Source organism: Anoplopoma fimbria, chromosome 15, assembly GCF_027596085.1.
Source record: "Anoplopoma fimbria isolate UVic2021 breed Golden Eagle Sablefish chromosome 15, Afim_UVic_2022, whole genome shotgun sequence".
Classification (NCBI taxonomy): domain Eukaryota; kingdom Metazoa; phylum Chordata; class Actinopteri; order Perciformes; family Anoplopomatidae; genus Anoplopoma; species Anoplopoma fimbria.
The window spans coordinates 23,427,292-23,440,897 of NC_072463.1; the positions used below are offsets into that span (position 1 = coordinate 23,427,292).

The 13,606-nt window shown below is 40.5% G+C and overlaps 3 protein-coding genes across 3 annotated transcripts; 2 read left to right on the forward strand and 1 right to left on the reverse strand.

The window, feature by feature from the left end:
* Nucleotides 1–90: 90 nt before the first annotated feature.
* Nucleotides 91–2,712, forward strand: iqcc (IQ motif containing C). Its single transcript, XM_054614590.1, has 5 exons — nucleotides 91–173; nucleotides 307–450; nucleotides 532–1,036; nucleotides 1,845–1,966; nucleotides 2,534–2,712. The coding sequence occupies exons 1-5, from the start codon at nucleotides 132–134 to the stop codon at nucleotides 2,567–2,569; spliced, it is 849 nt and encodes a 282-aa protein (XP_054470565.1). The 5' UTR covers nucleotides 91–131; the 3' UTR covers nucleotides 2,570–2,712.
* A 1,109-nt stretch (nucleotides 2,713–3,821) lies between these two features.
* On the forward strand, nucleotides 3,822–8,689 carry dcdc2b (doublecortin domain containing 2B). The gene is made up of 14 exons (XM_054613282.1): nucleotides 3,822–4,105; nucleotides 4,274–4,325; nucleotides 5,698–5,768; nucleotides 6,278–6,409; nucleotides 6,517–6,651; nucleotides 6,809–6,848; nucleotides 6,994–7,059; nucleotides 7,264–7,432; nucleotides 7,524–7,633; nucleotides 7,790–7,843; nucleotides 8,117–8,188; nucleotides 8,297–8,374; nucleotides 8,465–8,542; nucleotides 8,654–8,689. The coding sequence occupies exons 1-14, from the start codon at nucleotides 3,822–3,824 to the stop codon at nucleotides 8,687–8,689; spliced, it is 1,377 nt and encodes a 458-aa protein (XP_054469257.1).
* A 286-nt stretch (nucleotides 8,690–8,975) lies between these two features.
* On the reverse strand, nucleotides 8,976–13,470 carry tmem234 (transmembrane protein 234). Its single transcript, XM_054614211.1, has 5 exons — nucleotides 13,292–13,470; nucleotides 12,930–13,081; nucleotides 12,438–12,504; nucleotides 10,431–10,523; nucleotides 8,976–10,056 (listed from the first exon to the last, which is right to left on the reverse strand). The coding sequence occupies exons 1-5, from the start codon at nucleotides 13,347–13,349 to the stop codon at nucleotides 9,953–9,955; spliced, it is 474 nt and encodes a 157-aa protein (XP_054470186.1). The 5' UTR covers nucleotides 13,350–13,470; the 3' UTR covers nucleotides 8,976–9,952.
* Between the last annotated feature and the right edge of the window lie 136 nt (nucleotides 13,471–13,606).

A 13,606-nucleotide genomic window follows, 5' to 3' on the forward strand; every position in this document is an offset into this window, starting at 1 on the left:
AATAAAGGATTATCTTATCTTATCTTATCTAACAAGGAGGCTTTTATTTTGGTGGGTGACACCGGAACAGAATCTAAAGTTTGAGTTCATTTCCCGCGCTCCGAGAGCAGCGCTGTGACGTTACCATAGCAATGGACAGAGGGGGATGGGAGACAAAACTGGCGTGTTTTCAGGTAAATAACTTATCTAGTGACCAAATGTATTGTAGTTAGACCGGTTCTATAACGGTAGCTAGGTCGGTACCGGTTCTATAACGGCAGCTAGGTCGGTACCGGTACTTTAACTCTCCTCTCTTCTCTTCTCTAGGCATATTCTCGAGCCTACTTGGTGAGAAACGAGGTCCGTCGTGTGCGAGACGACTTTGAGGACATCGTGAAGGAGATTGATGGAGGCTTAACCCACGTGGAGTGGAAGGAGACGGTCATCCCCATCCCCCACTTCACAGACACTGTAGGTAGCTTTCACTTAAACTCTCGCGAGAGTACAGCAGCCTCTCGTTGTCTCTTAATGCTTGTGTTCATGCATCTGCAGGACGGCCCATTTCTACCACCCAGCAGCTCTGACAGCAAACCTTCAAATGCACCACGACATGTCTGTGCCAGACCCCTGAACCCACCATCATCATCATCATCAGCAACACCATCAGCACCATCAGCATCATCATCATCATCAGCACCATCAGCAGCACCATCAGCACCATCAGCAGCATCAGCATCAACACCATCAGCATCATCAGCAGCATCAGCATCAGCATCAGCAGCATCAGCATCATCATCATCAGCAGCACCATCAGCATCATCAGCATCATCAGTGGAGAGAGGAGATCATCGTGTCCTCCCGGAGAAGATAGAAGCAGAGAGAGATGATTCACAAACCAAAGGACCGGCCTCCCTTTCTAAGCGTTGTATCCACAACAGCAACGTTACAGCTGCTGGAGTGTCACAGAAAGAAAGCAGAGAGGTGGAGAACGATGGAGACTCCACCACCGCCTGGAGCAGTTTGGAGCTGGACGTGACCTATGGTCACTCTCACAAAGGTGAGAGCTGTGCACACAACAGTAGTGGTTTCCATATCATTGTTGTTATTGAAATAAGATTGCTAACTCTCTATTTATCTTTATTCATTTATAACAGAGGTACAAGGTGCGTCTTATGTGGGGCTTCAACTAACAATTAGTTTCCCAATCCTTAATCCGATGACATTTCAGAAACTGTGAGAAAAATGGCAATCACAATTCCCAAGCACTCAATAAGATGCTTTCCAACAGTTTATTGTTACAGTTTTGTTTTTTGGGGGGAATATTTAATTTGCAATTAGATGATACTGGAAACGGCACATTTTTAGGCATTTTTCCTTCATAAATTTGTTAAAAATCTAATTTTGATCAAAGACATGAAATTATATGATGATGAATCAGTTAATTATTTAAGCACTATTCTTGTTATGTAAACATTGAAAACAATATCCATTAAAAAAACAAAAACATTTAGTTGATGATGGAACACATAGGCTCTGGTTTGCTTAAAATAGATAATAAACTGCCAGTGGGTTGGCATAATTATTAGTTTTACTGATTTAAAACAGTGATCTGCTTCAAAACATTTAAATTAACTTTAAAGGGGAGCAGTATCATTGCATACAAGTTTATTAATCTCACCACATTTGTCTTATTGGTCTAGAGACTAACCAATAAGAAAAGTAAAAAGAAAATAAATCAGTGACAACAGGATTAAGGCAAATTGGACTTTTGTTTAAAACACATGTTGTACTTATGTGCTTTCAAACAGATTTTCCTCCTGTAGAGTAGATTATCAGTCATTTTGAATTTGCCATCCTTCTTTCAGCTCCCCAGCAGTTCTGCTTGGCTCAAAAGGTGCCCTGTACCCCAGAGGCCCTGCGTCTCCATAGAAACACCCTGACCATGGAGCTGGTCTGGCTACAACAGGCCATTGACAGCAGGAAAAAGGTAAGACGGAGGAAGTGGTTGGTTCCCTGCATTTATTAATCAGTGGCAGTCTCCTGCTGTAAGAAAATTGGCCTCTGATGCAAGACAGAATTTATCGGATGACCAAAAAAAGAAGTCAGTACAGTCGATTCAAAAAGCATCAGAGAAACAACCTACATTGAAAGTATCTGTGCCTGAATAATGAGCATTGTGTATTTGCAGCATCAGTAGCTACTTATTGAACACAACCAACATGTCCTGAAGGTGGTTAAGCAGCACAGATATACTGAAGCTGATCCCGCCCTTTTATTCTTCTACAATCTGACTTTTTTTATTAAGTTCATACAGCTGTATTGCTGTTTCTTAGCATTTTCAGCTACCTGCACCCTTTGCACACTTCCCTTTCAATAAAATTAATGTCCTCATGAATTTCAACGTAGCACCCTGCAGCTCCAGGGGGTGTAAAGGTGCCATTCATGTGCACAAATAACACTTAATGTAAACCGCAGCTGACCTCAGAGAAAGCAGGATTTACTCATGCATAAAACTTTTAATGAATGTTTTACCCTTCTGTCTTCTCCTCTACAGTACTTGTCACTGAAGGACAGGCTGAGCGTATCCTGACATCAGAAGTAATGTGAACTGGACTTGATAACGTGGGACTGAAGGCCTGATTGCTGTCCGTCAACTGAACTTTTTATACATAAACAAAGACGCTGTAAATAAATTGCTTTCAGTGGTATTTATCATGTGTTTGACAAAAACTGTACATTGTATATATTATTTTCTCATTTAAAGAATGAATAAATTACATTTTTCAAAAAAAAGGCTTCTTTCTGCTGTTGTTGCCACAGCAGTGGCTTTGCTGATACTGGGTCAAAACATAAATTAAGAGCGTGAGAGGTAGTTAGTGTTGTGTAGGAGGACACCTCATTCAGGGAGAGATCCTTGGCTATAAACAAGTAATGGTGTGACTCAAAGAAGCTCAAATTTCCCATTTGGATCACAATGAATGAGCTCTCTCTCATCACATGAGAGGATCATCCTACAAATATTAACACGACATTTTCCTATGAAGCTGCTGTTGTCTTTTGTTATTATTGTCTTTAAAGAGCAGCCACAGACGAAGGCTTCAAAGACAAAAACAATAGAATTAGTAAAAAATAGTTTCCTTCTAAAATTGCAATTTTGAAAAACTTTTTGTCTTATTTCAATGTTCTTAAGAAGTCGCTTTAGAGATATTTGAGTAATGGTTTTATTACTTGCTGGGAAATGCTAATAAGCATGATATATTTTGCAATAATTTTTGGGGGAAATACAGACAACTGGGTGAAGAGGTTATCTTATTGATTCAGCTTACAACACAGTGACCCACCCATTCTCTCCTCCTCTGTCCGTCTCTTTTGTTGTGGTAGCTGCCGATGGTTTGGCCCACAAAGCCAGTCATTGCTGGCCACGCTACCATAGCAACCAGGAAATACTCACCGCCGTCAGTAGAGTAGTGTTTGAATGTGTGTGTGTGTGTGTGTGTGTGTGTGTTGTGTGTGTGGGGGATTGATAGAGCAGAACATGGTGAGCCGGAGTCCAGACAGACCACAACAACACAGTGGACTGATTTTTTACTTTTGCCTTCATTCTACAATTTCCTGGCTTCACCGTCCATCAGGTTTGTGAGTCACTGAATATTCTATTAATGTGTGACCTGAAGAATGTGGTATGTTAATGTGAATGTATCTGGTGTATGAAGATGGTCGGTAAATGCCACTCCAGGCTTAGTGAGTGAACTTATATTTATGTGTAGAAAATGTTGAGGTATGTTGACTGAAAGACAGCATTTTCTTTTAATGTGTCTGTGACAGTCACAGCTGGCTCATAGATGGCTGCCAGCACCGCAGCCACGACTCCCCTGCCTCCAGTGAAGAGCGTGGTGGTGTATAAGAATGGAGACCCCTTCTACAGTGGACGGAGGTTCGTGGTCAACCAGAGACAGGTGGCCACCATGGAGGCCTTTCTGACTGAAGTGACCCAGAGCATCGGGGCTCCGCTTGCCGTCAGGACTCTGTACACCCCCAGACAGGGCCACAGGGTCACAGACCTCCAGGACCTCCAGACAGGAGCCAAGTATGTTGCTGCTGGCTTTGAAAGGTTCAAGAAACTGGAGTGAGTACAATAACTACTTACTGTGCTGATATTAGAAATCATTTTAATGTACAGTTTTTATCTTTAAGATGAAGTTAAATTAATTTAGAATTAATACTTTTTGGTGTTTGGAAAAAAGTATTAAAGTATACAAATATTTTTTATTGTACCTGTTGTTTTCATGTTTAGTTACTTGAACGGCAGAACGAAAAAGCAGACTGCTGCCCGTGAGGAAACCCAGGTAGGCTTTTATTTTGTAATGTGGCTTGCTTTTAAGGCCAACAGCACAGTCCATCACTGAATAACCCCAGTCGAAACAGGCTGAACTGTACGCATATCAGCTTCATCTATGTGAACTTCTGCTAAATCAAATATGAAAATGTGTACAGGACTTTTTTTATTATCTAGACAAGCTCTCATTTGCCTATAAATGTCACCGCACATTGTTACGTTAGCACTAGTTAGATCAGGACCACCCTTTGTGCTAACCTTCTCATTGATGTCGCTGGTTGTCATGTAAATTACAGGACACAATGGGATAATGATTGCGATGTCCATTGACGAGTCACTCAGGCCTTGCGGGGCGCCCTTTTAAGGGTATCATGTGACATTAGATTCCGTAATTACAGCTGGATATCGTCATAGATCAGGAATTCACTGGAATTCACTGAGTGTTAGAGGTTATGATCATTTCCACCGAGAAAATTATTTTCTCTTTTGCTTGTTTACGATAATGATGATGTTAGTATCGTGCAGGCAGATGCTCTCTTAACATTCACACAAAATATATTTCACACAAGTTCACACACATACACTCATGCTGACGAGTGCTAGCTGTGTATTCTGACCAGCTGACAGGGGTGACAGCTTGGTTGTTTAAATGCAGAGTGTGCCCTCAGTCTTAAGAAATAAGTCTTACTTTTCTGAAAAACATAAAAGGAGGGAAAGTAATTGTGTGTGGCTTGGGTGTCTGCCATTTTGGTTCTTTGGTTTTCAAGGCTTACATGCCTGTGTTGTGGTTGCTGTGGAGCCATGCAGGAAGTGTGTCTGTGAATGAGTTGTGTTTGATCCCGCTGGTGAAACAAAGAGTAATGCTTGCACGCATTGTTATCAGAGCTATGTGCTTGTCTGGACAGGCCCAATGCCCATATTCACCGCCCAACGCCTCATTTCTCCGCTCGGCCACACTGTAAATGCATTAAATAGCCGCCACTTCAAAGTAAAAATAATAAGGGACGATTATCAATGTCTGGTTTGTTCTGAGCTCATTGATTTATTCCAGCTGCGATATCAGAGGCAGACACTGATATTGGCGTCTGATGTCATTGATATGGGACGACATGGGCTTTGACAGGAGCCTTCAGATCAGACTGTGAATGTGCCATTGAAGACGTGTTGGAGTGACGTTTGTCTCCTTGGCTGCCAACATGAGTAGAATAGTTAGTCAGTCATTACAAACTTAGGATGACTGATTTTTCTGTGATGGATGTGCAGTGTAATTGATGTGCAGCACATGAATGATGTAAATCTTGTTTTCAAATTTATCTAAGAAAATGACAACATTATAATGTTTTTCAGTACCATGCATGTGATTTTCTGAATGTCTTCTGCAGGCCAAAGTAACCCAGAGGCCAAATGTTTCAGCTAAATGGAGGAAGTTTGTACCTCTACCTTGCATTTTACAGTGAGTTGGACAAACTATGAATTCACACACAATTAATTACTGTGTTTTTAGTACAATTTCCCCTTTATAACCATGCTAGCTGCCCGACTGGATGCAATATCAGTTGGTCAGTCGGACAGACTGTACACCTTTTTGGTCCAGACTGAATTATCTTAACTGGATGAGCCCTCGTAGAAAGAATCCTTTTTCTCATGTTCCCCTCAGGATAAATGGTAATAACTTTGGAAATAACTCTGACTTTTAATTTAGTGCCACAACATCAGTTCAAAGTTTTTATTTGTCCAGGAAAATGTTGCAATAGACAGACTGTAACTCTGGAAGATAGATACCATTCTTAAGTACACTGCATTTCTCCTCTTAACAAGGATTGTAGATTTTGTTCTCCTACATTGGAATACGATTAGTATAGTATCTTGTCAAGGCCACTATAGACAGGAGAAACTGTGTACTCAGTGTACATATAGACATGTGTTATTACAGACTTTAAACAACTATCCTTTTCTGTTCAGCGTTTTCCGTAATGGAGATCTCCTGTGTCCACCGTTCCGGTTCATTATTCCTCGGAGCATGCAGCACGACCTGGAGAAGATCCTGAGTCTGGTCACAGAAAAGGTCAGCTTACGAACCGGAGCTGTGCGCAGGTCAGTGACACTGACAGATAATCACATACACAAGCACACTCTCTGGAATACAAATAGAGGAGGAGACGTCCAGAAAAATATCTTCATTGACCCCTGTGCTTTACCAGGTTGTGCTCTTTGGAAGGAGCAACTGTGTCCTCAGCTATGGAGCTGGAGACTGGCCACTGCTATGTTGCCGTGGGAACCGAGAGGTTCAAGAAACTTCCATATGTGGAGCTGTTGGTTACAAAAGCCACAGAGAGGTATTGTTTCCCAAGACTCTTTGTGAGTGTGAGTAAAGATGTGTGTTTAAGTGCTGCGTTGCTGGCTGCTCTGCACTCTAAAACAGTTGTCAGACAAAATGGAACATGAACAAAATGTTATATTTTCACATGAAAGTGGTTTTCTTTGTTTTTGTAGATATAACCCAGGAAAGAGAAGGCTGTTAAGGAGAAATGAGGTACCTTTAGTTAATAATATAATTTACTCACCTTCACGTCTTAAAATAGTCTTAGCATTGCTGCTCCGCAGTATACAGTTCATTTGCAGCATTGGTCAGGTGTGAGTGACAGCTGTCTTGTTTATGTCTTGTGTGTCTCTCTTAGAACAGGAAAGCAAGGAGCGGTCCAGAAGACCAGTACAGTGACTCAGCCCTCCTCGACTCCCCAGAGGTAAGAAACCCCCCCCCCCTCTGACATGTATTCACACCACAAGAGCTATATATATATATATATATATATATATATAAAGACTGTTTATTTGTTTGTTGTATTCTGCCTAACACATTCAACACACCAGTGAGACAAGGATGCAGAGGGTATCTTGTGTTTTTTAAATGATATTATATGTATTCAGTTGCATCCCATGAATTTCAGTCAGATGGTCGGAGGGTGAAGTCGACAGGTGATGAAGCTGCGCCTCCAGCAGCCGCCAAGCAGAGGAGCAGGAGAGAGGGAGCAGATGAGACCTCTGAGTTCTTCGCCAGGCCGGTCAAGATCCGCCACTACAGAGGACCGCCAAGACCACCACCCAGCAATGGATCTGGTTAGAACACCCATCTTTATACTTCTAATTTTATATCATCATCATCATCATTTTATCAGCAGCAGATTTTTTGATATCCTGTTCATTCCAGTTCAGCCCAGTGTGTTTAAAAGAGCAGCACGGAGGAGAAGAGAGGAGGTACGAGGGGCCGAGGAGGTGCACGAGGATGAAAACACAGCTACAGAGCTTCCTGTTGACCAGGTTTGCTTTACGCATTCGTCATTTCAGCCTTATAATCACAAAGTACGACACTAGAATAGAATGCCACAATGTCACTGAAGGAGGATGCATTAATTGCTGAAAATATGCTCAAAGCAGAGGTTTCTCTAAACCTGTCTCTCCTTTTTTTGTCCAAAGAGAGCTGCAGAAATAGTGGAGGATGAGGAACTAAACAACCGAAACACACAGCAGGTAAATCTATCTATTTAATGTGATTTTGTTAGCTTCTTAACTCTCAAAGTACAATGTTGGCCAATTTTTATACTAAGTGGAAATAAATTGAGGGTATAAATTGGAAAGACATGGATCCATTATGATGAATTGATGTATCCATGCATTATGGTGCCCTTGCAAAATGAACGCCAATGCAGTCGACAGTTAAAATGTGACACACATGACATATATGATAATGTATTCTGCATGTGGGAAAAAACCCCACTTAAATCCTGATTTGTTTCTCTCAAGAGACATGCACAAAGTATAGAGAATGAGCAGCACGATGGGAGCGAACACCCACACAAACTAAATGGAAAACAGGTAGAGTATACATGTGAGTGGGTGGTAACATGTATCTTAACATAAAAAGGTTTTGTTTTTTTCTGAATAAATGGGTTCAGAATATGATAGGCTTTTTTCCTGTAACAGGCTCCGTCATCTGAACAAGATGGTGTGAAACAGACAGAAAATTCTGCAACGACTGAGGAGTCTGCTGCTGAAATACTGGTACAAATACACACACTTCTATCCGCTTCCATTCAGAAGTACATGCACACACAAACTAGTCAGAATTCAATGTGTGTCTCATTTCAAAAGGAACCTGAGCTGAAGAAGACGTCTTCAAAGTCAAGGCCTTCATCATCAGTGTCTCAGCCACAGAACACGGAAGAAAAGGCAAGTTTACTTTCCTCACAGCCTATTGGCATCGCCGTAGTCAGGCTCAATGAACACGTGTGTGCTTGATTGCTTTTTCTTTTACACGGTTTTAATAATTTGCTTCAACAGGAGAACCTACAGAACCTTCGTCAGGAGGACTGGTGACTAACGAGCACAGAAGATTTGTCAAACAGGTCAACTCTTCATAACAGCAGATGACCAATGCAGCTAAATGAATGTTTGATTAAATTGGTAGTACTTTGACTTTGGTGATGAAACAAGCACCATAATTAATTTATGATGTTTTCTTTTAGAGAAAGTAGAGGCTCAGACAACACCAGAACAAAAACTACGAAAGATGGACACACTATCATAAGTTTTAGTTCAATGCAGTCAGTCAGGACTGTACATTTCTCTGACATTAAACGCTTCCAAAGGACAGGGATCATTCTGATGCAGATATTGAGTATATGTTCAATGATGCAGAAAATTAAATATACAATATGTACATAAGAAACAATGTTTTTGGTATATTTTAAGCCTAAATGTATTTCTGATCTGCAGAAATCAGTGATGGAGATCATCGTGTTTTGCCAACAATTTATTAACAAAACATCAGCCACGTCACAAGCTGAATAGATACAACAATAACAACGTTTTATGTACAGTGTTTTGTGTCTATTCAATACTATACAATAAAAATATATATTACTATGTGCATTTCCGTTATTCCTGAAATCTGTGCAACTGGTTCGGACACATTTACAGAGAACACAACACGGTACTACTGTATAAAGAACTACATCCTTGTTAATCTTCCTTCACAAAGAGCAAAATAACAGTGACATATCTATCACAGTAATACATTACATACAAGGCAGCAGGGAACATCTAGTACAGTGAATGAAAAACAGATTTATCTTCGAGTTTAACAGCAATTTGTCCTCTCCTGTGTCCTGCTCTTCCCCAAACACACACACAGCACAGTGGAAAGCAGGCCGCCGCACTAAAATGTCTACGTTAAACCAAGAGGTCAGATCTAACTGGTCCATTTCAAACCCCAGCCTTATTTGTATGTGATCTCTAAAGCATTTATGCAGATGCCAGTTACATGGTGGTGCAGCTGAGAACTTATACGTAAAATTTAACAACCACCAACTTGTATGCAGACACCATAAATCCAGTCTGGCCTTTAAGTGAACCCTACATGAACCCACTTTCCCTTTAACTTGCTGTAAGGGTTTCTGGACAGGTCTTTTGACTTTCACACTGACTTAATTTAAACCAGAGCCGTTACTCTAAGGAGTCACTGTCTGAATCTAAATGACCCCCTCTAGTCCTGATCCGACTCTGCTTTGGCCATCTTTCCTCCCTGGCTGAGGAATCACTTAAAAGGTATAGGAGAATTTGTTTTAATAATCATCTCCATCAGTGTGCAGCCTGGGTCATATTCTGCTTCTCTGTGCCATCAATGGAGCTTATAACACACAGAGTGATGCCAGCCATGGTGAGGAACATTCCTGCGACAGCCTCTGCAGAGAGTGAGGAGTGTGGGGGTAGGACATAAAGGATAATGAAAGTAAAAAAAAAAAAAAAAAAAAAAAAAAAAAAAAAAGCACATCTTAAAAATCAGAACACAACCAGTACAGTATTTTTCAAGGAGAGGAGAAGGGCACAGGAGGGGAATTAACTGCTCAATCGTGTCTTGGCATTCCCGTCAACTAATGTTGAGCTAAAATGACTTCAGTCTTGCTTAAGTTATATCTCTGAACGTGTTCTGGAAGCCAAATGTTTGACTGTAAAGCTTGTGGCATCCCAGATTTGTCCTTGTGGGTATCAGTATCACTTTCTGTGTGACTGCCCTGGTGCTGAAAAGCAAGCTAGTGTATGAAAATGAGTCACTTACGTTTGCCTCCGAACTCTTCACCCAGTAACTTGCCAGTGAACAGCGTGCAAAGGAAGGTGAGAGAGTTGGCCACCGGAACGGCGAGCGATAACTCTGCACAAGAGAAGTGGCAAAAACTGGATATAATAATCTGCTACTAAAACTAATATGCAACCCCCCCCATGAACTACAACACAAATATGATGCAAATCTCTGTACAAAATGGAAAATGACCCAAAGAGTTTCCAATATGTTTCAGAGCTATTAGAACCAATTAGACCCATGTGTCTACTATTTTTTATCTACTATTTTGATAATCAATTAATCCTTTAGTTCTTTTTCAAGCAAAAATTGAAAATATTTGCGTGTGTCAGATCCTTGTATGTGAAGATTTGCTTTTCCTTATCTCACAATATCGGACATTTATAATTGTTGGGGATTATGCAGTTGGTTGGACTAAGAAAAAGCTATTTAAAAACATCAACTTTGGCTCGAGGGAATTGTGATTTTTAACAGTTTTTCTGACATTTTAAAGATCAGAAGAGTCATAATCAGCAGATTAGTCCTATGTCAGTTACACTGAAATATTTGATCTTTCATGGCATGTAAACTAATCTCCCTAGTAGAGTTTTAATTAGATGACATTTACGTGTGTGGTAAAAACAGTTCTCTTCTTCCACAGGCTTTTTTTCACAGGAGACTTTTAGGCATGTCATAGCAGGAAAAGTACAGGTGTATATAATGAAATGAATGCACTTTCAGTTATGTACAAGCTGAATAATTGTCCCAGTCATGGCTTAGCAGGACACTCACAAAGAACTGAGCCATTGTTGTTGTTATCACTAACTAAAAAGGCCTAATGCACATCAATAAGGTGTGCCTGCAGAATGTAACTCTGTCTTTCTCCCGCAATGATGATTAATGATGATATATTTTAGGAAGTATGCAGAACTAAGAGGTAATATTTTAGTACTAGTTTATAAAAATGTTTGTTAGTTTATCTCAGTAAGAGTTGAAAAGCTTTGCCTGTTTAAAACTATGAATAACATGTGTGCCACTCCAGGGTAGGCAAGCAGGGAACACACCTGAGCATATGAGTCAAAGAGCTTTGACACAGCCTTTTGTCTTGTCATAGCAGGAAAAACACAGGTGTAATTAATTAAATTTATGACACCTGCATTGCATTTAGGCTGGTATTGTGCATGCTAGCTCACTGGGAGGATTTACTTGCACACTTAATGGAACTACACTTATTGTATTCGTATTAGTTTGTTGCACTTATTGTATTCATATTAGTTTGTTGCACTTATTGTATTCATATTAGTTTGTTTCTGCACTATACTTTTGCTCTGGTTTATGCTCTTAGATGCTTGTTTAAGAAAGGAGATGCACTTATGACTTCTGGTGACTAGCAGTTCTCTTGAATACCTATGTTGAATACACTTCCTGTAAGTCGCTTTGGATAAAAGCGTCTGCTAAATGACTGTAATGTAATGTAATGTAATGTAACTACTCAGTAAATGACATTAGCCACACCTGTGCTCTTCATCATACAACATGTTTAAATATCAGATGTGAAAATGCCATTCTCCCCCTATAAAGGCACCATCAGATATTTGTGTGTGTGTGTGTGTGTGTGTGTGCGTGTGTGTGTGTGTGTGTGTGTGTGTGTGTGTGTGTGTGTGTGGAGAGCAAGGTAGTTCTCCAATCAGAGGGTCGGTGGTTCGATACCCGGCTTCAGCAGTCGATGTGTCCTTGGGCAAGACACTTAACCCCAAGTTGCTCCTGAAGGCTTGCCATCGGTGTGGACTGGATGATGAATGTTAGTTAGAGTCTGATGGTGGCACCTTGATGGTAGCCTGTCATCAGTGTGTGAATGGGTGAATGATATGTAATATACTACTGACTGTAAGTCGCTTTGGATAAAAGCGTCTGCTAAATACTGTAATGACTGTAATGTAATGTGTGTGTGTGTGTGTGTGTGTGTGTGTGTGTGTGTGTGTGTGTGTGTGTGTGTGTGTGTCTCACCTGTGGTGGACAGTGTATAATAGTAGACCAAAGAGCCACTCTGGTTCAGGAGAAAGGGGACCAGGTACTGTGGAGAAAGAAGCTCAATTAAACTCAATTTCAAACATGCACACTGGCAAAACAAAGATTATATTCCTTTATTGATCCCCATGGGGAAATTAAGTGTATGCAGCAGCTCAACTACACACAGACAATAAATACACATACTATACAACTACACAGACAATAAATACACATACTATACAACTACACAGACAATAAATACACATACTATACAACTACACAGACAATAAATACACATACTATACAACTACACAGACAATAAATACTATACAACTACACAGACAATAAATACACATACTATACAACTACACAGACAATAAATACACATACTATACAACTACACAGACAATAAATACACATACTATATAAATACACAAATACACATACTATACAACTACACAGACAATAAATACACATACTAGGATTTACCTTGAGGTTCAGGAAAAGAAACTTGACCTCAGCCAGGAGCTGTGAGACTCTGTTGTCGTGTTGGACTCTCTCCATCCCCTCCGTGCCTCTCTTCAGGAAGGGGTTGGTGCAGCCCCACAGCACCGACACCAGCAGCAGACTCAGCAGCTCCACTGCAAGACACATGGCTGTCATGAGGCTAACGCTAGCTGCTACTTCCTTAGCATTAGCATCTAGCATGTTAGCTATGTTGGGCTAAGTCCTGTTACTCAAGCACAAACGGGACGGGTACTTAGGAGAGGGTATATATTCGGTCTCAAACATACAAACATAGTGAGCTAATATTATATATAAGAGGATAAATCGTCTTGTTTTCCACTCACCTACAGTCACCATCGCGAAGTAAACATCGACTGTCAAGACGCATTCAAGACTGCTCATCAACTCCGTTTTGGGTAATAATTGCTTATATCCAGATTAATGAATAAACCTTTTTATTTATTCACTAACTGACCTGAGCTGCAACCATCTATTAATAAAGTTGTCTCAGAATTGAAAATTGATAAAATAAAGCATAGGACAATTTGATGTGATGACTCATTCGTTACCGGAACATTGTGCAACATTTCTTGTCATCTTGAATGCCGCTTTAGTTTTTTCAATGTTATGGTACCAAAAGGTACCAGCAGAGGGCGCAA